Source organism: Drepanopeziza brunnea (genome assembly GCF_022702325.1).
Source record: "Drepanopeziza brunnea f. sp. 'multigermtubi' strain 214-2 chromosome Unknown ctg6, whole genome shotgun sequence".
NCBI lineage: Eukaryota > Fungi > Ascomycota > Leotiomycetes > Helotiales > Drepanopezizaceae > Drepanopeziza > Drepanopeziza brunnea.
The window spans coordinates 61,232-82,456 of NW_027094069.1; the positions used below are offsets into that span (position 1 = coordinate 61,232).

The following is a 21,225-nucleotide window of genomic DNA, read 5'->3' on the forward strand; positions in this document are numbered from 1 at the left end:
TAATATAAGACGAGGACCCCTTTAAACCCCTTTTTTTACTAAGAAAACCTAAGACCCTTTTGCGAATTACTTATATTTAATAATTTATTATAAAAGGAGGACCCTTTTAAACCTCCGTTTTTATTAAGGAAACCTTAGACTCTTTTGCAAATTGCTTATATTTAATAATTTAATATAAGGGGGAGACCCCCTTAAACCCCCCTTTTTTACTAAGGAAACCTCAGCTCCTTTTGCGAATTATTTATACTTAATAATTTAATATAAAAAGGGACCCCTTTAAACCCCCCTTTTTATTAAGGAAACCTCAGACCTATTTGCAAATTACTTATATTTGATAATTTAATATAAAAGGAGGACCCTCTTAAACCCTTCTTTTTACTAAGAAATCTTATACCCTTTTGCGAATTAATTATATTTAATAATTTATTATAAAAAGGGAATCCGTTTAAACTTTTTTTTTCTAAAGAAACTCTAGACCACTTTGCGAATTGCTTATATTTGATAATTTTATATAAAAGGGGGACCCTTTTAAACCCCTCTTTTTATTAAGAAATCCTATACCCTTTTGCGAATTACTTATATTTAAGGCAGCAGCGTGCGTTACGTAAGGCAGCGACGTGCGTTACGTATAGCAGCCTTACGTAAGTTACGTGTGGAAGCCTTACGTAGGCTACGTATAGCAGCCTAGCTGCAGTGCTTTACGTATTACGTAAAGCAGTGCCAGCGACGTGCGTTACGTAAGGCAACGACGTGCGTTACGTAAAGCAGCGACGTGCGTTACGTGTGGCACACTAGCAGCCTTACGTAGGTTACGTGTGGTAGCCTTACGTAAGTTAAGTGTGACAGCCTTACGTAAGTTAGGTGTGGCAGCCTTACGTAAGTTAAGTGTGGCAGCCTTACGTAAGTTACGTGTAGCAACCTTACGTAAGTTACGTGTAGCAGCTTTACGTACGTTACGTATAGCAGCCTTACGTACGTTACGTGTAGCAGCGACGTGCGTTACGTAAGGCAGCGACGTGCGTTACGTATAGCAGCCTTACGTAAGTTACGTGTAGCAGCCTTACGTAAGTTACGTATAGCAGCTTTACGTACGTTACGTATAGCAGCCTTACGTAAGTTACGTATAGCAGCCTTACGTAAGTTACGTATAGCAGCTTTACGTACGTTACGTGTAGCAGCGACGTGCGTTACGTATAGCAGAATTAATAGCGGTGACTGAATTAAGCTTAGCTATAAGACATATTTAATTCGAGCCGACCCTTTCCGAAATCTAGAATTATCTGCCGACATTTCTCTTAGCATTGCTTAGAAATCCTGTCAGATCGGTATAAATAATCTCACGTGATTGAATAACTAATCACCACCATAACCCTTGGAATTTATCTTGGGTCACCGTTAGTGACAATTATTATTATCCGCGGAAGATCGAAATAAAATGACGAGAACTATTTCTCGAGCTATGCGGCGAGCGCAACGAGCTATTGATCTAGTTCTAGCGGATTTTTAAAGAAACCGTATCTTAAGAATCGAATACAATGAAAATCAAATCGTTATAAATAAGTTAAAAATATCGTATTAAATGATTAAGATAAGGCAGAGTGTTTACAATACCGGAACGAAAGCATTATTTTGTATCACGTTGGACTTCGTGTTTTGTTTTTGTTTGTTCACCGTCACTTTTGCCTCTGCACAATTTATCTGCATTATTTATATCAACTCAGCTAGAATTTTTTTCTCAATAGTTCGCAGTATCTCGAGCTTCGAAGTCTGGCTTGCCATCAGATAAAGCACATTGCCAAGTACTCTTACATGGACATCAAAATCTGCGGACCCTTGAAACAGCTTCTTCTGAAGACCTGTGGCGGCAGTTGAACTGTAGCCTAATCATCATATAAGTCAGTCACATATTCGTCATCGAACCTCGTTGTTGAGTCAGCTTACCAGCATTGGCATCCTGCAAGCTGATAGCAAGCACAGATCCCAAAGCAATAACACTCCCGACCTCCTTCCGATGTGAGACTTTCTCAACAAACTCTTTCGACCACGAGCTCCACACATCAGTCTTCCCATATCTCGGCGACTGGCTTCCCGTCCTCTCCGCTTCAAGAGCAGGACCCTGCCAATCATCCCTGAACGGCTTCCAATTCTCCCCCTTCTCCATCTTAAGCATCATATCCAGACTCGTGTTCGCAACATGACAGCCCACCGGATGGGCAGTATAGCTATGCCCATGCAACAATGCATCCCTCTTCTCGCTTCCAAGAAATGCCTCGTAGATGGCTTCACTCGCAAGCGTCGTACATAGTGGTACGAGGCCGCCGGTAAGCAGTTTCGCATGTGTGGATATGTCGGGCTGGACCTGGAGGAAGGAGGCGGAGCTGAAGCGGCCGAGGCGATATAGGCCCGTGAAGACTTCGTCAAAGATCACGGGGAGGCCGGTCCAAGTGTTGGCGGCTTGGGTAAGGGGTGCCGTGGTGCCAAAGAGGTTGGTGCTGGCGCGGACTACTTCCACGAGGGTGTGTTGGAATAGGGGGTCGCTGATCATGTTTAGCGAGCGCCATGAATAAACAACGGGGTCGTTGTTTGGACTTACGCGAAGAGCATCCCACCGGCTCCGAGGATCACGGGCTGCAATGCTGTCAGTATCGGCATCTACATCCTGGCATATGCTTCTTACTTCCATAATCAAAGCACCAAATCTCATTCCCTCCTCATTCACAAGCTTCTTCAGCTTCTCTTCGATAAACGTTTGATACTTGCGACCCGGGCTCGTCTTTAAGCGAGCCTCAACATCAAAGATCTCAGCGAGTTCACCAAACGTCTCGAGTTCGCCAAATTCCTTCTCCATGCCCTTCGGCGGCTCCACACGCCACACCCCCTTCACCATCTTCACCTGCGGAAAGTCAAACCAGTACCCGCGCCCCTGATACCAGTGCACTTTCTCGTTATATAGACTCGGCTCCGAGCAGTCCATGGCGCCAATCGTGTCACCGTGGTAGCTCCCTTTCAAGCCGAGCACGCCCACAGCGGACTGCGTCTCGGGCGCGGACCACCCGTAGCGAGCGCAGGAGGCCGTCAGGGCCATCTTCGTGGCGACCTCCATGCCCGTGCTGCCGTTGTCGGAGAAGAAGACTTTGGCGAGTCGGGGGTTGTGGAGGTTCTGGAGGAGGGTCTGGGTGAGCTTGAGGGCCGGCTCGTGGACGGTGCCGGCAAACATGACGCTGGGAGGACACGGGAGAGTTAGTCTTTGGTTAATTCCAGAAGCTTTCGAGAGGAGAGGGTTTGAGATGGATCAGATGTCCTGGACAAGGAAAAGACGGGCTCCCCGTGACCTACTGTCCGAAGCGACCTGCTGCGTAAGCTGCCGCCAGGGAGAGATCTGGAATGCCGTGCCCGAGACCCTGAGTCCACCAGCTTGCGCTCCCGTCAAAGGTGGGTGCTAGGATGGTCTCCCGGTCTGTGGAGGAGGAGGAGGCCACGTGTGTTTGGAAGAAGTCGCCGGAGGCAGAGTCGATGGTTGTGATAGTGTTCGGGGACACGTCTGTGTGCTGGGTGAAGGGGTACCATATGTTCTGATGAGCCTGGCGTGACATCGTCTCGAGAGATTGGATACGCGAGGTATGCTTTTCGGCGAGGAGGTCGATGGTCTCGTCGACGATGGGGAGCTCGCTGGTTCTGAGGTAATACTCCAACATGCGCTCGACGTCTTCTTGTTGCGTTTTCCCCTGTGGGGGCGGTAAGGGCAGTGCTAGCGACAACACCCCTTTCTTTTCAAAATAAGATGTGAGGTAGTCATGGTTTTGGTACTTGGACTCCTCGAATTGCAGCACGAGGACTAAGTCATAGCCTCTGATGTGCAGCGACTCGAAGGCCGAGATGGATGCGGAGATGCCACCCAGTCGATGGTCGGCCACCAAGCACACAGGCAGCCTCAGCGGTCTGAAAAGGTCTGCTTGAGAGCTTCCGCTCGGTGTAGGAGAATGAACACCTCCGGCTGTCTCCACCAGGATTGTGCCTGGTCCCGACTGTGCACACGATGTAAGATGCTTCAGTACTTGCTCTTGGATCTCCGAGTCTGGGAGTGGCTTCTTACGTGATTAGACCCGTCTTTTCATATACGGATGGGGATTCATTCACCTTGGCTGAGCGCGCTGCAATATGAGGGCTGACGGCTTCGTCGAATTGGAAGAGACAGTGGGTTCTGGTCTCGGGGGAGAAGCGAGCCAGATGCCGGTCGTCGGCTTCGTCTAGGGGTCCGGTTGATACGGGCTTCAGGTACCACATTGCTTCACTTGGATACTTCCGGGCGAAGGCCTTGCAGAGGACTGTGGACAAGATGGTTTTGCCGACATTGGTATTCGCTCCGTAGATCTGGTAGGATCTCAAAGTCCTCCATAGAGAGGCGTTTCGGAGGGCCATTCTTGCCAAAGTTCTACATCGAGATCGATCAGCTAATGTTCCTGGGACAATCAATTACTTGCATACTCAAATACATTGAGGTCTTGCAAGTTTCGGTCCTGGTCCCTTTACGATTTTTGCTCAACTCTCCGTTGTTCTCCCCGCCCGTATTCATTCGTCGTATTTGCGGTAGCGAGTGCGAGGTATGGCCCCTTCGCTAAACCAGAAGATCCGGTAATGATCGCTCGCGCCGAGCCGAGAGGTCTTGAAAGTTGACAAGCGCCCGGCAATATTTATCTCCAATTCTTTGATTGTATTGTGTGGTTGTTAATGATGTTCAAATGCACCACTCGGTCGAATGGTTGTAGATATTCCTTCCAGTCAATATCCAGGCCCCCGATCAACCGGGCCTGGTGTTGAGCCGATCGATTGGGTTTAACTGATGCCAACGCAAGGGAAAGTTACTGTACTGTACCAAGCACCACGCCCCCAACAACAAGCAATAAGTGGTTCAACAATTGTCATCCAGGTCTCTGACAGCTCTGACAGGCTCCCAGACTGGGCCAAACCTTACGCCGATCGCTCCAACCATCGAAGCAAGGGCATCAAACCCATCGAAGCCCCTTCTCGGCCTAAACTCTAAAGTATGTCCACACACTCTGAGCTATGTGGGGTGGGTGTTTTCCGCGGTTATGATCAGACGATCATACTCTGGAATCATCCCCGGTAGTAAGCCAGTTGCATCGACGGATCCGAAAGAAAAGGAGAATCGAAAGAAAAAAAAAAAAAAAAAAAAAAAAAAAAAAAAACATGCGTGGAACTCCAGCATCTCGGTTCCTCGTCACCAACTGTAGAGCTCTGCTCGGGGAAGGCAAGTCAACATCTCTGGTCCGGAGGTATGGAACGGTCTCAGCAGTGACTGCGCAAGTCCTGAATCCCTCATCGACTTTTGATAAGGCCCTGGCAGCGACCGCTCCTCGCAATGACTGGACGAAGGAGGAAATCAAGGAGGTGTATGATACTCCGTTGATGAATCTGGCGTTTGCAGCTGTAAGTTACAGATACATACATATGCTTCAGAAGTCATGTCTCCTAGCTAATGTTCGAATCTCAGGGAACGATTCACAGAAAGTTTCATAACCCCGCAGCGATTCAGATGTGTACCCTCATGAACATCAAAACGGGGGGCTGTACCGAGGATTGCTCATACGTAAGTTTTGGTTCTCGAAGAACTACTCCAGATGCCGAGTTAACTCGTACGCAGTGTGCACAGTCTTCTCGATACTCAACCGGCCTCAAGGCATCCAAGATGGTAAATGTCGAATCGGTCCTCGACGCAGCTCGGATTGCCAAGGACAACGGAAGCACTCGATTCTGCATGGGAGCCGCCTGGAGAGACATGCGAGGGCGCAAGAGCGGCTTGAAAAATATCAAAGCGATGGTCAATGGGATCCGAGGAATGGGTATGGAAGTCTGCGTTACGCTGGGCATGATTGATCTTGAACAGGCCAAGGAGTTAAAGGAAGCGGGTTTGACAGCATACAACCACAACGTCGACACCTCAAGGGATTTCTACCCTTCCGTCATCTCGACTCGGACTTATGACGAGCGGCTCCAGACCATTCAGAACGTGCGAGATGCAGGGCTCAATGTCTGCACGGGAGGAATTTTGGGGCTGGGGGAGAAGCCAAGCGACCACGTCGGGCTGATCCACACGGTGGCAACACTTCCTTCTCATCCCGAAAGCTTTCCCGTCAACACTCTGGTTCCCATAAAAGGGACACCCCTCGGAGACAATGAGCCATCTCCCTTCGATGCAACTCTGAGGACGATTGCGACGGCCCGCATGGTCATGCCGAGGACCATCATCCGTCTCGCCGCGGGACGCACCACGCTGTCGGAAGAACAGCAGATTCTCTGCTTCATGGCGGGTGCCAATGCTGTCTTCACCGGGGAGAAGATGCTTACGACGGCTTGTAATGGGTGGGATGAGGATCGGATAATCTTCGACAAGTGGGGTTTGAGACCGATGGAGAGCTTTGAGGTGGAGGCGCTGAGAGAGCTGGTTTCAACTTCTGCACCGCTGGAGATGCAGGAAGAGAGGCCTGTTATTGCAGCGGCATGATGTTTTTGATAGATGATTACCATTTGCGTTTTCGCACCTCGTCCAACTCTTCAGTGTCTTGAGTCTTTGGTTTTGACGCCGTCGCTCACGGGCCGTTAACGTAAACGTCGTAAGCGAGGCTCTCCTTTTCCGTTCACCGCAGATGGGGGGACATTAGAAATGACTTTCAAATCGCAATAAGTACCCAACTTATCATTTTGAGCTTCGGGTAATTCAACACCGATTGATGCTCTCACCCGCCAGTATCCAAGTTGAATTCTAGCTCCTTCATAGCACAGCCTTGATCAATGTGGCTTTACTTGATTCAGCCTCCCTTTTCATTTCCAGCCAGCTTCCAATTCTCGCAACGAGCCTGTTCACGTCCTCGTAGGTGTTGCCAGCGTGCAAACACACGCGAACCCTCTGCGTACCCTCAGGGACAGTGGGAGGAAAGATGGGCCGGACAACGAAGCCAGCATCTTGACAGTACTTCGCTAAACTCCGGGGTTCCGGACTCAACAGCGCAAAGATTGGTGATCGGGGGACTTCTTTGGGGAGCTCCAGCAGCGCAATTCCGCGTCCACTCCGGGGCTGGAGAATAGACAACTGATGGAAAAAGTGCCCAACGAGGTCATTTAGGTGGACAATAAGCTGCGAAACCGTCAGTGACGCGAGGATTCTGGCCGGCTTGAAAGCGTACCGGTTCTGTGACTCCTTGTTTCATAAGAGAATACATGACTTTTATGGCAGCCAGACCAGGGAAAGACATCGAGGTGCTGTAGATTAACGGCCGCGCATAGTTGATCAGGTACTCTCTAGTTAAAGGCGAGCAAAGAATCGCAGCTAGTGAAGTTAGATGTAGATCCACGACTTAGAAAAGAAAAATAAAAATGGGCGACATCACCTCCATTGCAAGCTAATCCCTTGCCAAAGGTATGCAACCTGGCGAAAAACCTGCTCTCAAGTCCTAGGCTGCACACGATTCCCCTCCCCTGCGACCCATAGACCCCGTTCGAATGGGCCTCGTCCACGACGACCAGCCCATTCCCATTCGGCAGCATCTCCTCCACCAGACCCAGGATCTCCTCCAGCGGCGCCAGGTCTCCATCCATCGAGTACAGACTCTCCACGGCCACAAACACATTCCCTTCCCCACGCCTTACTCTCTCATCACCTCGCCGCACCTCCTCAATCTTCAGCCTCAGGTCGCTCACGTCATTGTGAGCGAAGGACTTGCGCGCGCCCGCGCGCGACAATCGCATGCCCTCGTGCACACTCGCGTGCACAAACTCGTCAAACAGAACCACGTCGCCGCGCTGCGGCACGCACGCGAAGAAGCCCGCGTTGGCATCGAAGCCGGAATTGAACAGCAGCGCCGCCTCCGCGTGATGGAAACGTGCGATGTCGGCCTCGATGCCTTCGGCGTAGGCGGAGTTGCCGTCGAGGAGACGTGAACCCCCGCTGCCGAGGTGGAAGAGGGGGGACGTGGTGAGCTCTTCCAGGTAGGCGGCTTTGAAGAGCGGGGAGCTGGAGAGCGAAAGGAAGTCGTTGGAGGAGAAGTCGATGGCGTCTGGGGGGGCGGTGGTGAGGGCGCGAAAGGCCGAGTTGGATTTGCGGTTGTGGAGGAGGAGGGACATTGATTTGTAGATTGGAGGAGGCATTGTTTTTTTTTTTTCTTTTGAAGCAAGTCGATAAAGGGTCTTGGTCCGTCAGATCTCTGATGATCCAAGAACTCACCTATCAAAGCAATTGAGCAAAGTCATGGATCTTAAGTGACAAGCATCATCTTAAGCTAGTGATTGAGTTCGGAAAGTCTATCGTGCATTCCTCAGGGCCTGGACTGGTGGGGACGGACGATGAATGCCTACACACGTGATGACGCCCTGGTAGCTATCCAGGAGGCAGTAGGTACTGCGTAAGGGAAAGCATATACGATAACAGGAACTCTTAAAATCCGACTAAGCCTCCGGCAAGCGCGGTTATCATTATCCTTCACATACAAAAGAAGAGTTGATCTGATCATCCACGTGATGATCGGCTTTGAAAGTCCTCAAGACATGGTGATGGGATCCACTCACTCCAGTCGCAAGTTGGCCGGTCGCTTTTCCTGCGAAAGTATATTTGTTTTGTTTTTGGATTTAGGGGCTCGCTTAATGAGCCGCGAGATGTTAGCTTTCTCCTTACCCTTTTTATTGCCGCGTTTAAGCTTTAGCAACAGTAGATATTTTACATATTATCAGAAATCAGCTCAGCCCTGAACGAATCCCAACGGTTTTTTTGATTTAACCATTCGTCTTTGCAAAGAGTTTCTGCCGTAGGTCTTGCATTCATTCTTAGTAATAGTCTTCTTAAGAGCGATGCAAGCAACGGTTTTTCCAGCATTTCATTCTTAGCAATAGCCCCTTCTAAAGCAATTCATAATCAAACGTCGTTCCAAATTATCAGTTCTAGAAACCGTACTATACAAACTAGAGTTTGTACAGACCCAAGTTTTAAGCCAGTTTAGTTGGACCAAATGGCCCCTAAGTGTGCCGCTTACACTAGGTTCTGAATATGAAGAGGAGGTGGAAATGGTACCGGTACTACTACGTAGTATATACACACGCCTTAAACCTTAAACTAAAGTCCAAAGTATTACGCCGAAAAGCGGAGTATCGGAGTGTGTATCATGCAGCAAGCACGATGACGAAGAGAAAGAAAAGACTGCAGCATAGCGAAACAGAATAGAAGAACAGGATAGTATGCCGGGATCTATTGATTCCTATCTTAAACCTAAGATGTTCTTTTCCATTGCCTTCACACCATCTCTGACGTTGGGCGAGAAATGTTTCCTCAGCAGCTCTCCTTCCCAAATGGTGGCAGCAAAGGGGTTGCTGCCTTCAACCTCTCCAGTCAACGCGTCGAAGACGCCATCTCCACGTCGCTCTTCCGTATTCCACAACGAAGCGACCTTCTTCTCCTGAATTTTGGTGACTTTGCCAAGGAACGTGACCATCGCAGTGCATGACTTCTCCGGTAGATGGAGCGATGTTGTAGCAAGTTGCTTCGTGAAGGCGGCGATGCGGAGAGGTGGAACGGCACGAGCAGCCAGGTTGGGGGTGAGGATCGACGAGAGAGAGCGGAGGAGGAGAACAGTCGTGGTTTGGATGTTGACTTTGTTTTCGTGAGACCATGTCGGCATGTTAGGATCTGGAAGATGCAGGGACTTGGCGCTCAGTTCGATGTCGGGGTTCAGGGAGAGGGCGTGCAGGGTTCGGTAGAGGTGGGTGATAAAGAAAGTAAGATCAAGACTGAGGCTTGCTTGGGCTTTGGCGGCGTCTTGACCCTCGAGCAGAGCGAATGCTGTGATGATGCAGAGGAGTGCTTCGCGGGTAAGATTCCTCGATGTTTCTATGTCCTCAGGGTCCTCATCAACATCGTCACCTGTCTCGGCATGGCCGATGAGATCCTTCAAAGCCTCGAGAAGGTCCCCGAACAGGTCCTGGTTGATGAGATGTGCGTAGCGAGCCAACCCTTCCAATACAGCACCCATGAGGTGGGCGGATCGCATTTTCAGAATCCGCAAGTACGTGACGAATACCAGCTTCAAGGTCTCGGACTGCATTCGGTCCCGGTCCTCATGGCTCACAGTAGCATCAGCCTGTTCCATCTCCTTCTCAACCGCCTTCCGCTCCTTCATCATCTTCCTCTCCTTCTTGGTCCGGAACACCCTCTTCTCCTTGATTTTTCTCTCGAATTTGTTCTCGGGTTTGTCGATATGGTTTGTCGATGCTCTCCATGAGAATTCGGTCAGCAGCCGCAGATGCAAAAACGTATTCAAGACGCTCTCGTCCACACGGTACGACCGCTCCTTCATCATCCTCGTCAAAATGGCCACGGCGTCCAGAGACGGAGTGCCATCTTCGTCATCCCGGAATACAGTCTCGATTGTTTCTCGACATTTGACAAAGTCCTCGTCCTTGATCCTCACGCTGAGCTTCTTCGCCAGAATTTTCAACAAATCTCCACGGAAATTGAAGTGCGGCACCTCAGTTAGCAGAGAACAGACACAGGACACCGCGACACTTCCTAAGCTCGCCCCTCCGTCCCTCGAATTCCCGGATCTCCCAGACTGTGCCAGCTTCCCCAACTCACGAACGTACCCTTGGTATCCGCCGACAAGAGCCTGCTCATAGGCTCTTAGCTTCCGCACCTCCTTGGACACCTTGGTCTCCATGTCCACCTCTGACAACGGTCGTATCCTGTAGCCTGGAATGACATCTTTGTAAACCGAAAGTTGGACCTTCAGAGCCAGCTTTTTGATCGTCGTGTTGTGATGCTGCCCAAATTGCGCTAAAGCCTTGAAGGCCCCCACGTGCTCTTCCGGATCCTCTTGGGTGACCATCAATGCTATCCGGGCCATTTCCTCCTGTGCCTCGAGAATCTGCTGTCGCATCGGAACGATGGGTTTTTTCTCGACTTCGGGCTCATCTTCCTCAGACTCCTCCGCGCCCAGCCATTCCTTTTCGCTGTCGGCATCCTTGGTTTCCTCTGGAACCTCGAGCTCCTGGATCAAACCATCTGATGTTTTGATTGGCAGCCGTGTGCTCTCCTTGTCCTTCTTCTTGCCGATCCGCGGTCTCGCCTCGTAGTCCTGCTCTAGATTCCAGCTCGACGCCTGCTTGAAGAAGTCGCTGGTCTGGGGCACATTGTCGAGGGTGGATGGGGATGAATCCTCGCCATCAGTGGGAGGAGGAGTAAGCTTGCGCCTTTTTATTGCTGGAACTCGAGCCATATTTCGTCGTATGTGAGACTCCGTGGGTGGAGAGAAAATTAGAATTCAAGCACTGTGGCTCCAAATTTTGAAGATACGGAAAAAGCTCATCCGGAGCCGGAAAAATATCTCTCCAGGTCCACAAAAAAAATGTAGCCAAAGGTCAAAGCATCTTACAACGATTTTGAGCTGCAACATCATCCCTCCCCACCGACGACTTCACGATGCGCCCTCTCACAGAGACCGAGACGCAGACCCTGTTCGCAAAATTAGCCAACTACACCGGCAACTCTCTCAAGAACCTCATTGCGCCGCTGGACAATGGCCCCAATGCCGATCGATTCGTCTTCCGCCTGCACCAGGTTCGACCCTCTAGCTTCCAGGAATGATGAAAACTGACTGATGGATTGAAAAGTCGCGATGCTACTATGTGCGTCTATCTCTAGCCAATCTTGCCGTCTCGGTTTCAAGAGACAAGCTGCTGTCGCTAGGAACTTGTCTGGGAAAGTTCACGAAGACGGGCAAATTCAGACTTCACATCACCGCCCTGCCCATTCTCTCGGAGCACGCACGGTATAAAGTCTGGGTTAAGGCGAACGGAGAGATGCCGTTCTTGTATGGGGGACACATCGTCAAGGCACATGTTGGCAGATGGTCGGAGGATTGCCCGGAGCATCAGGGTGTGATAGTGTACTCGATGAACGACACACCGTTGGGATTTGGAGTGACGGCGAGAAGTACACAGGAAGCGAGAAGATTGGACCCTACCGGTATCACTTGTTTCCGACAGGCGGACTGTGGAGAATACCTGAGAGATGAGGATAGCTTGTTTGCGACCAGCTGATGAGATGGAAGGAAAGCACTGGCACTAGAAGTGGCTCTTCAGGCGTTGGACTGGGTATGGCGGAGTTCCTCGGCGTCTAGATATTATAGAAATATTGTCTGGTCTGGCCAAAAGTGATTGTGGTTCTGGCTTGGAATTTGATACACAAATAACTTGTAAGGTCTTCGAAGCATTACATACAACAAGATTGCATACACATATGAATCGTAGTGATTGCTGGCATTTATTGACCATCTGCGTCAAGTGACTCGTTCTAATCTCAATGCGAGTCTGCCTAATGCAGCGCAGCTTCAACCCAAATGCCCAAATCTCGAGCGCTCGCCGGAATAGGGTTTTCCCGCACCGTCCAAATATTTCATTGCTTCCTAGCAATCAACTCACAACGATCATACTCGATGAGAGAAAGCAATACCAAACGGAGATACCGGAGCTGCTTGATACTGGGCCTCCACTCATGATGCGATAACGTCGATAAATATCTTGCCATGCTGCGACCAAAACCACCCGTCTGCCTGCTCTGTTCATTCAGAGCGGCGCGAAATGCCTCCCAGCAATGGACCCCCCAACAAACAGCGTCTCTGAGCACGAAATACCAATCCAAAGGGAGTGCGAGACCAAATCGAATGGGTCTGGCAAAGGCGACAGTTGTGCGATCAACAGGCCCAGCAAAGCGCGGCGCAAAGCCTGGGAGACGACCACAAGATGGACCATTTGGAGGCATGAACTTGAAGACGGCTGGCATCAGAGGGGTTCCCGAAAGAGGCCCAGCAAGAAGCATGGAAACGAAGGGCCCTGTGGAGAAGGGGCCAGCTGGGCGAGGCTCGAAGGACAGAAAGGACCGCGGATTTAAGGCATTGAAGATGCAGAGGTCTCTTGCACCCGTCTCATACGACCAGCGGACGAGGATCAAATCACGGATCGCGGATGTAGACTCGTTCGAGAACTTTTCTCTTCTTGAATCCGTGAAAAACTCGATAGCCACGCAGGCTCTGCCGGGCATGGTTGGTTTGGCTCCTACGCCAGTACAAAAGATTGCCATCCCAATGCTACTTGGAGAGAAGAATGCAAGGAGGCGCAAGACAGATACAGAGCGACAAGAATTCTTGGTTGCTGCGGAGACTGGCTCGGGGAAGACTTTGGCATACGTTCTGCCGATGATCAACGCTGTCAAGCTTGCTGAGAAGGAGGATGCCGATATTGAGGCCCATCAGAAGGCTCTCGACGAGGAACGTCTGAAGCAAAATGACTTGACCTTGGTATCTCCACCTCTGTCCAATATGCCGCATCCGACTACTGGAAGGCCACGGGCCATTATCTTGGTACCTACGGCGGAGCTTGTTACTCAAGTCGGGAATCTTGTCAAGTCGTTGTCGCATACTGTCAAATTTCGCTCGGCAATGATCTCGTCCTCGTTCAGTGGAACAGTCATTCGCAACCGTCTCTTCTCGCCCAAGGGAATCGATATCCTGGTTTCAACTCCTCATCTTCTCTCCTCTATCGCCGACTCAGATCCTAACATCCTCTCCCGGGTCACGCATCTGATAGTCGACGAGGCCGACTCCCTAATGGACCGCGGTTTTGCCCCTCTCACATCGGCAATCATCGACCGAGCGACCCCCTCCCTCAAGCAACTCATCCTCTGCTCTGCTACTATCCCACGGAGTTTGGACGGCTACCTGCGAAAACGATTCCCGGACATCCAGCGTCTCGTCACCCCCAATCTGCATGCTATTCCTCGTCGTGTCCAGCTCGGTGTTGTTGATGTTGAGCGAACTCCTTACCAGGGAAACAAAAACCTTGCAGCAGCAGACACCATCTGGTCTATCGGCAAGGCAGCCGCAGATCACGATGGACCGGTCAAAGGCATGATTGACGTAAAACGAATCCTCGTGTTCGTCAACGAGCGGGAGAAAACTCAAGAAGTTGCTGATTATCTTGTCTCCAAGGGTATCGATGCCATTGCGCTCAGTCGTGATACCCCCGACCATAGACAATCCGAGATGCTTGCTTCCTTCACCTCTGCAGAACCTCTCAACGCGCCTAAGGCAGAGCATCCAGGTTCTTTCGCCGAGAACCAGCCCAACTTCGTTCCCATTGGGCAAGTGGCTCCACCTGTGAAGCGCAAGTTAAATAATGTCAAAGTCGTAGTCACGACTGATTTGGGGTCTCGGGGTATTGACACTCTGGCTGTTCGGCACGTTATCTTGTATGATGTACCGCACTCTACTATAGACTTCATCCATAGACTCGGAAGGACCGGGCGAATGGGTAGGAGAGGCAGAGGTATTGTACTTGTTGGAAAGAATGACAGGAGGGATGTCGTGGCTGAGGTCAAGGACGGTATGTTCAAGGGACAGGCGCTGATCTAGAAAGGCAGATCTCAACTATGGCGTTTGGGTTGTAAAAAATGTACAAAACTGTGTTGCCACACGGGTCTGAGCGATTTCCCATGTTCATTTCAGGATCTTTTCTCGTTCTCGTGTTCTGCGCTTATCTCCCTCCCTCTTGTTGACATAAATCGACATGGTACATATCGATGTTTTGCTTGCTACCATCAAGTGTAGTCTGTATCCGCCACGCCCTTCTTCTGCTCTTTCCATCGCGTTGTTCGTTATGTTGATCGTCGTCTGGTACCTCTCTACCTTCTGGTAAAGGATTTCCTTGAGCAATCCCTTCATTTAGCTTTGCGTACCAGATAGCATCTTCATTCCAGCACTCTTTCCTTACAGAATCTCGAAGTGGAAGCTATAGACCGAGCCGCCGGACCGGTGCCCTCTTTGAGCATCGTGTCGTAGACCTCCGTCTCGCAAGAGATCCGTGGGGGTGGTTCAAGTACGAGGGGACGTGGTTAAGTTGTTGTTCTCCTCGGAAGTACTGCGCAGATCACCGATCTTGATAATGTTCTCGTGGCCGGTGCCTTTCCGAGAAAATCGAACTTCCGGTCCTTTGCAACTGCATTTCCATTGATATTAGTATCCCTGGGGCTGTTCCTTTCGACTAATCCCGTCGCCGGGTAAGTGTGGAAGCATACCGTGTCAAAGCCCTTGGTCCTATCTTCGTAACTTTTTGGTATATCATTTCGAAGGCTGTCAAGCTAGGCTGGATATGTTGGGGATTGATCGAGTGTGGGCCAGACGGACTTGTTTTTCCAAACGCTGAGCTCAAGTCTGCTGCTGCCAGGGAGCCGTGCGAGGGTCAATATCTCTCGAAAATCATTTCTCTGGTGAGTAGTTTCCCCTCATATTATGAGAGATCGCATAAGGACACAGACACTGGACGGCAATAGTTCAAAGTCAATTCATTATCGACCCCTCGCTCAACATCTCTCTGGCACGTTTCCATCACACGTTCCCTAATATGCGCCGCCACCTGCCTCAGCCTCATCTGCACCCTCCGAGAATAGCATTTCCTCCGTCGTCTGATGTCCCTCCCCCTTGAAATACTTCTTCAACACCTCGCTCCACTTGAACACCTCTTCCCCCGGGCCGTCCGCCCGCTGGAAAAGCGTCATACAAGCCCAGAGCTTCTCCTCGTCGATCCCGCTCCCCATCAGCGCCCAAGCACGCTTCTGATTCGCCTGGAGGACCGCTCTCGATATCTCTACCAGTCTGGCTCGCAAGACCGGATGCTCCAAGTACGCCTGGGCTTCGGCCAAGCCGGTGATGCCGTAGCGCTGGCCCCGGATTGAGGTCGACAGGCCTTTAAGCTGCGGGAAGATGTACCAGATCCAGTGCGTGGCCTTGCGTCCCGATCTGATCTCGGACAGGGCGGCGTTGTAGCTGTTGTCTTTGTTTTGTGCCGTGACGAACCGCTCCAGGTTGAACGGGTCAGGATTTGGGTCGTGGGGGTTGAATGCAAAACCCATTTTGAATGGTGTTTTTGGTGTTGATGAGGCCACAGGGTAATGGAGATGAGATGACGGGAAGCTAATTGAGCTTCCGTTCACAATATCGATGCCTCCGTTGGTATGAAATGCTGTAGTGACTCTGTAGAAATATCCCTTGCAACTAGTCGATTCTGAAATGCAAGTCTTTCGCAAGGTGAGAAGAAGCAAGTCACTCGAATTCGTCGCTTTATCTATCTTTCATCCGTTTCCCGTTTTCGTTTCGTACTGTAAAGCCCGCTTTGGGAATCGAGTCGAGGCTCTTTGTCCGTCTCGTGTCCGTATTACAGGATTTCGCTTTCGGATGTCACTTCCTTGTTTCGCCGCTGAGTAAGCAACGATCGATCGGCTGCAAGCAGCAAGTCTTCATGCGGTCATCTCTCGGTATCTCTATAATGCATTTTTTTTCCAGTAATAGCGAAGCCCGTCATGAATTTCAGAAATATTGCCATCCATCTCTTCCTGATAGGAGGGAATCGGTGTGGATATCTACTTATGCATAAAAGCTTCTCCCCTCCGCAAGACAATGTAAACATTACCCCCCCCAAAAATCCGAAAAAGAAAAATTGGAAAAAAGTGCAAAACTCGAATGGAAAGCTCATTACAACGAATTGTTGTTACAAGGTTTCCATCTACAAACCTAATTGAATAGGTTTTATGGGGGTGGTGTCAACCGGTGGAGTTCGGATAGCCATGAAGCTATTAAGCCACTGAGCCATCGCGTTCGTCCACCTGTTGACAATAATGGCGTTCACATTGAGTTATATATCTCAAGCAAAAGTTTTTAAGCAGTAGCCGACCATCTCCCCCCCCCCCCCCCCCCTCCTCTCTCTCTATCTCTCTCTATCTCTCTCTATCTCTCTCGTCCCAAGACTGAACTACGGCTCCTACTACTGCTTCTGTTTACTCCCCTTCTTGTTTACATTATCTAATCCAAGGAATCAAACAAATTTCTTCCGCAACCAACTCCCCTGCTACTCTACATGCCAGAAGGCCTTTTTGAAAAGATATGAAAGTAACAAATCAAAGCTGGGTGGTATCTACTCTACTCCCGAGTCACAAATTCAGCTCAAGGATATTTGGTTTCCCATCCCAAGCATCCACGTCGATGTCTGGGTCTCGGCCGATATCGAGTGAGAGGATTCGCTGGTTGTATGGCCTATCTTCTGGAAATATGTTTCGTGGGTACGATCAAGGATTAAGTTGGATAATCAGTATGTCTTTTACGATCCCGGGAGGAGGAGGAGAATATTGTACAGCCAGCCCGGAGAGGGAAGGCTGGAGGCGGACAGTGCCTGCGCTGGAACGTCCGGCGGTTGCTGCTATAAGTTAACTCCGGGTGTGGCATGTATCTATTTACCTGGCACGGCAGAACACAAAAAGAGTCACTTATGCAGGGACAGTATCAAATTCACAGATATCTTCCAGTTCGGATGCAATCGTGATTTCATTAGACGCGCCCTACCAGCTTACAACTCAGGAGAAGCAGTGGAAGTAGGCCCCGAGCCCAGAGGCACTTCCAAAGAACACAGCACCCAGGAAACATTCGGTTGTTGATGCCTTTAATCCCAAGCCCTTTAAGAAAGTCTCAAAACTGTTTTCCTGGAGTCGTGTCCAAACCCGTGACTACCACTCTCCATCTGTCCATGCTGTATCGTCTCCGAAATCTGACTGGCAGGGTATTGTCACCACATACGCACGGTACACGGCGAGAAATCCCAGTATCGTACATCTTCTCCTATTCGGGTGAAGGTTTGTCGGCAGGGGGAGCGGCAGCCTTATGCGTCGGCGAAGTTCTTCCGCTTTTGAAAAACGGTTTTTGGGGAGCCGGTTCCTGCTTCGAGCTGGGGTGGTGGAATTGCAAACTTGGGCGCTGCTTTCTTTGCCTTTTTGATCTTCTCCTCGGCGCATTCACGGCAGTAGAAGCGCTCCATTATGTGGTTTACAGTTGGCATGAACAGTCCAGGGAAAGGACTTGAAAGACACGGGATAGTCAGCAGACATTCATTCTTCAAGAAGGTTCACAGGTATAAGATGAGGAGACAACGAAGCGTTGAAATAGAAGATGGCGAAGGGGCGGAGGCCGGGCTTACTTACTGAGCTTTGTTTTGAATTGATGGCATGATGGCCCATTCGCACATCTTAAGCTCCTTCAGCTCTTGGCAGCCACACGCGTAGACGACGACGACTTCCGAGCACATGTTTGGAAAGAAGATAGTTAAGGGTGGGAAGTTTGCGCTTCGACGGAGGATAAGTGCGGTGTTGGCGAGCAGGCGTTGGATTTGAAAGACCGATCGTGAGGATGATATCTTGTTTCTTTCCACTCGAGCAGGTGGATGGTGGAAATTTCTTGCAGCTTGAGGCGCGTTCCAAGGCAGAGATGGATGGCGGTGGAAGAGTTGATATTTTGATTGAAAGAAGTGGGTGAAGCTCGGTCTAACTACACCTGGCGCTAGTCGGTAGCGCGCCTTCCTACCGACAGGAAACTACGGATAAAAAGTGAATTCACCTCCCATTCATACAAGAGACGAAAGCAAGCTGGCTCTAAGCGGCCTCAACACTTGATTCGCCGAATAGAATCTAGTCCTTCTGTGGTATTCACGATAGTTCGAGATGATCTGAGTCATACTTCAAGTTCTATCAAAGGCCTCAAATCCAGACTTTAGACAAGTGAAATCCCACTTGTTTCATATCACGCAGTAATAGGTTTTTTGAATTGAATAGTACTAGATCGACGCGGATTGACCTTCCAAGCCTTGACGTTGAATGGGCCCACAGTAGTAGTAGTAGTAGTAGTAGTATTGATTTGCGTCGGGCGTTCGCCTGCCTCCCTGGGATCTCGTACGGTGACCTGCTAAGCTAAGGAGTTACATACAAGACAGCCCTAGAAAGCATTTCAAGGTGGAGCAGCACGGCTGCCATCAACTGCGCCCTTCCCTTGCGGATAAGATGGATCACAGAAAGAGAAGACTCTGGCAAGGTAGAAAACCGAAGAGGCAGGTCAAAGTATGCCATCGCAGGCTTAGAATCTCAGCGACTGCGAGTCGTAGAACGACATGAGTCGAGGCCGAACCGAGGTCAGCCAGATACGGGCCCATAGTAAATGAGACGGTAACGAACATTTACCAGCCGATATGGCTCTAGGAGGGACTTTCCAGTTTTCCTGATAGCGAATTCTTAAAATGGACAGCGTTTGATTCTGGTTCATCCTCGAGCTCTGAAGCCCTTTTTCAGTCATGTTGATTCTTGATTGAGCAACAACCATAAACAATAGTTCAGGCGGAGACGAATCTTAACCATAGATATCGACTCTAAATTATATTGAAAAGTTTATATGTACAAGAAATAAATAGTGGGGTGCTAAATCAGTGCTGAAATACTAGAGCACAACAACGGTAGAAAGCACTAACTTCCAACCGGCCGAGAGAGAATTCCGGATGTTCCCTCCGGCGACATATGACTTCCACACAACGTAGATCTTTCTAATCAGAAAAAGACTCGGAATAATTTCTCTGTAATTTGGACGATTACGTTTGCTGGAGTAGAGATTTAAAGAGCATCAAGTCTTTGCAGACTGTTATACCACAAGATTCCCCTAGAAGCTTGGGGAGTGTGCTGTACGTCTCATGATTTGATGACTTCGGCGGACACAGAGACATTTGAAACATGCAAGCGATTGCTAGGCAGGAACAGAGATAGGACTGTTTTGCAGATTTGCATGAAAAATATACGACTCAAAAAAAACATGAGAGGAGAGGAAAGGGGGGGGGGGGGTTGCAGGGTGGAAAGGAAAGAAAAACAACTGATGGAAGCACAGAACGCAAGAATACGAATCATTTTGCAATATCCTGGCAAGCAAACGAAAAATGGCATAAAGACATAAGCGTCATGTTTCAGTGTAAGGTGTAGGTAAATTCAAGTCTACAGAATTCTGTCAGGACTGCAGCACGAGAACTGCATTGAATCTCTTCAACAGAAGCCACCTCGGAGAGATGAGATATGACAGACAAGTACGCTCATATCTGTCTGCGCCAATTCAGACTTGCCATACATGGCAAACTGAAAACCATCCTATACTCGGCATAGCTGTTCATGCTCGCCGCATACTTTTACCCAGTAATTCATGAATCATGCGGCACTTCTTCAATGCACTCACTGCCTTCCCTCACCATAATGAATTACCACGTTCCTTTTCAATTCCTGACACGTTCCGAAGCGAATGCTACATTCAGTCGACATGGCTTCTGTAAGTTTTCCGGGCGGCAACGCAAGAGGCTTTGGTTCGCAGGTGGTTGATGTCGTCGACGCCGCCATGGCTGTAAGCGCAGGCCGAGCTCCACTGCTCGCATAAATAGGGGGCCCTAGCGAGATTTGTTGATTCGCCACTGGGATGTCGAGATCCGGCACTTCTAGACCAACTTTCGCCTCGGATGTTCTGATAGATCTCTGGATCTCAAGTTTGCAAGCATGGCTAAAGAAGGGGATGCTTGTCATGGTTCGGCTTAGATTTTTCTTCTTCTCTTTTTCGACTTGCAGGTTGGCTGGCTTCGGCGGAAGTGCTTCGTTCGTTCAGTTCTTTGTCAGGGATTCGAGATGGCATGTCAGCAGTCTTGATTCCTGCGTCTGTCAAACCTGCTGTTGCCAATTCTATCGAGATTATATCAGGATAATATACGGAACCACCATCGATATCGGTATTGCGTCCCCACGTAGGACCGGTCGAAACGAGCTCCCATGAAGTCCGCATCCCGTGATTTTGATATCTATTGATAGGCCAGTCAGGCTTTCCACCCGATGACTAAATTGATGCTGGCAGGCAGCAGAATGCTGGCGTCGTCGTCTCCCGCTGACAGACGGCCACTTCACTCGGGTGTTGGTGTTGCACGATCGACCTGCTTGACACGTGTCGCGCGAGGCGAAGAAGCGTCTCCAGATTACGGGATCACGGGATCACGGGTCGTATTATATCGTATATACTCCGTATACATACCACATAATATACAGTATACCGTAGTATATACTCCGATTACCTATCATATTGCATTGCATTTGCATTGCATGAACAAATGAGCCGAACAACAGGGGCGGAGGGGCGGAGGGGCGGGCTGGTGCTGGTGGTGCTGGTGGCGCTGGCACTTGGCACTTGGCACTTGGCCCGCTGGGATGGGTTGGCTCCACTCGCCGGGGAAAACGGAAAAAAAAAGATGTCGCGGACCCTGACGACATGCGCCAACTCACCTCCC

The 21,225-nt window shown here is 49.9% G+C and overlaps 8 protein-coding genes across 8 annotated transcripts; 3 read left to right on the forward strand and 5 right to left on the reverse strand.

Moving 5' to 3' along the window:
- Window positions 1-1,707: 1,707 nt before the first annotated feature.
- Window positions 1,708-4,419, reverse strand: L3040_004067 (uncharacterized protein; the record flags this gene model as incomplete). The annotated part of the gene is made up of 6 exons (XM_066153916.1): window positions 1,708-1,880; window positions 1,942-2,537; window positions 2,594-2,628; window positions 2,678-3,221; window positions 3,337-4,085; window positions 4,138-4,419. 6 exons carry the CDS (start codon window positions 4,417-4,419, stop codon window positions 1,708-1,710), a joined length of 2,379 nt encoding a protein of 792 aa, XP_066011850.1.
- Window positions 4,420-5,208: 789 nt separating this feature from the next.
- On the forward strand, window positions 5,209-6,523 carry L3040_004068 (uncharacterized protein; the record flags this gene model as incomplete). The annotated part of the gene is made up of 3 exons (XM_007297143.1): window positions 5,209-5,448; window positions 5,513-5,608; window positions 5,663-6,523. 3 exons carry the CDS (start codon window positions 5,209-5,211, stop codon window positions 6,521-6,523), a joined length of 1,197 nt encoding a protein of 398 aa, XP_007297205.1.
- Window positions 6,524-6,790: 267 nt separating this feature from the next.
- Window positions 6,791-8,139, reverse strand: L3040_004069 (uncharacterized protein; the record flags this gene model as incomplete). The annotated part of the gene is made up of 3 exons (XM_007297142.2): window positions 6,791-7,153; window positions 7,203-7,345; window positions 7,407-8,139. 3 exons carry the CDS (start codon window positions 8,137-8,139, stop codon window positions 6,791-6,793), a joined length of 1,239 nt encoding a protein of 412 aa, XP_007297204.2.
- Window positions 8,140-9,263: 1,124 nt separating this feature from the next.
- L3040_004070 (uncharacterized protein) lies at window positions 9,264-11,276 on the reverse strand (the record flags this gene model as incomplete). Its single annotated transcript, XM_007297141.1, has 1 exon — window positions 9,264-11,276. The coding sequence occupies one exon, from the start codon at window positions 11,274-11,276 to the stop codon at window positions 9,264-9,266; it is 2,013 nt and encodes a 670-aa protein (XP_007297203.1).
- A 203-nt stretch (window positions 11,277-11,479) lies between these two features.
- Window positions 11,480-12,099, forward strand: L3040_004071 (uncharacterized protein; the record flags this gene model as incomplete). The annotated part of the gene is made up of 2 exons (XM_007297140.1): window positions 11,480-11,617; window positions 11,671-12,099. 2 exons carry the CDS (start codon window positions 11,480-11,482, stop codon window positions 12,097-12,099), a joined length of 567 nt encoding a protein of 188 aa, XP_007297202.1.
- Window positions 12,100-12,584: 485 nt separating this feature from the next.
- Window positions 12,585-14,468, forward strand: L3040_004072 (uncharacterized protein; the record flags this gene model as incomplete). The annotated part of the gene is made up of 1 exon (XM_007297139.1): window positions 12,585-14,468. One exon carries the CDS (start codon window positions 12,585-12,587, stop codon window positions 14,466-14,468), a length of 1,884 nt encoding a protein of 627 aa, XP_007297201.1.
- Window positions 14,469-15,451: 983 nt separating this feature from the next.
- L3040_004073 (uncharacterized protein) lies at window positions 15,452-15,964 on the reverse strand (the record flags this gene model as incomplete). Its single annotated transcript, XM_007297138.1, has 1 exon — window positions 15,452-15,964. The coding sequence occupies one exon, from the start codon at window positions 15,962-15,964 to the stop codon at window positions 15,452-15,454; it is 513 nt and encodes a 170-aa protein (XP_007297200.1).
- A 1,796-nt stretch (window positions 15,965-17,760) lies between these two features.
- Window positions 17,761-18,183, reverse strand: L3040_004074 (uncharacterized protein; the record flags this gene model as incomplete). The annotated part of the gene is made up of 2 exons (XM_007297137.1): window positions 17,761-17,956; window positions 18,080-18,183. The coding sequence occupies 2 exons, from the start codon at window positions 18,181-18,183 to the stop codon at window positions 17,761-17,763; spliced, it is 300 nt and encodes a 99-aa protein (XP_007297199.1).
- Window positions 18,184-21,225: the final 3,042 nt, after the last annotated feature.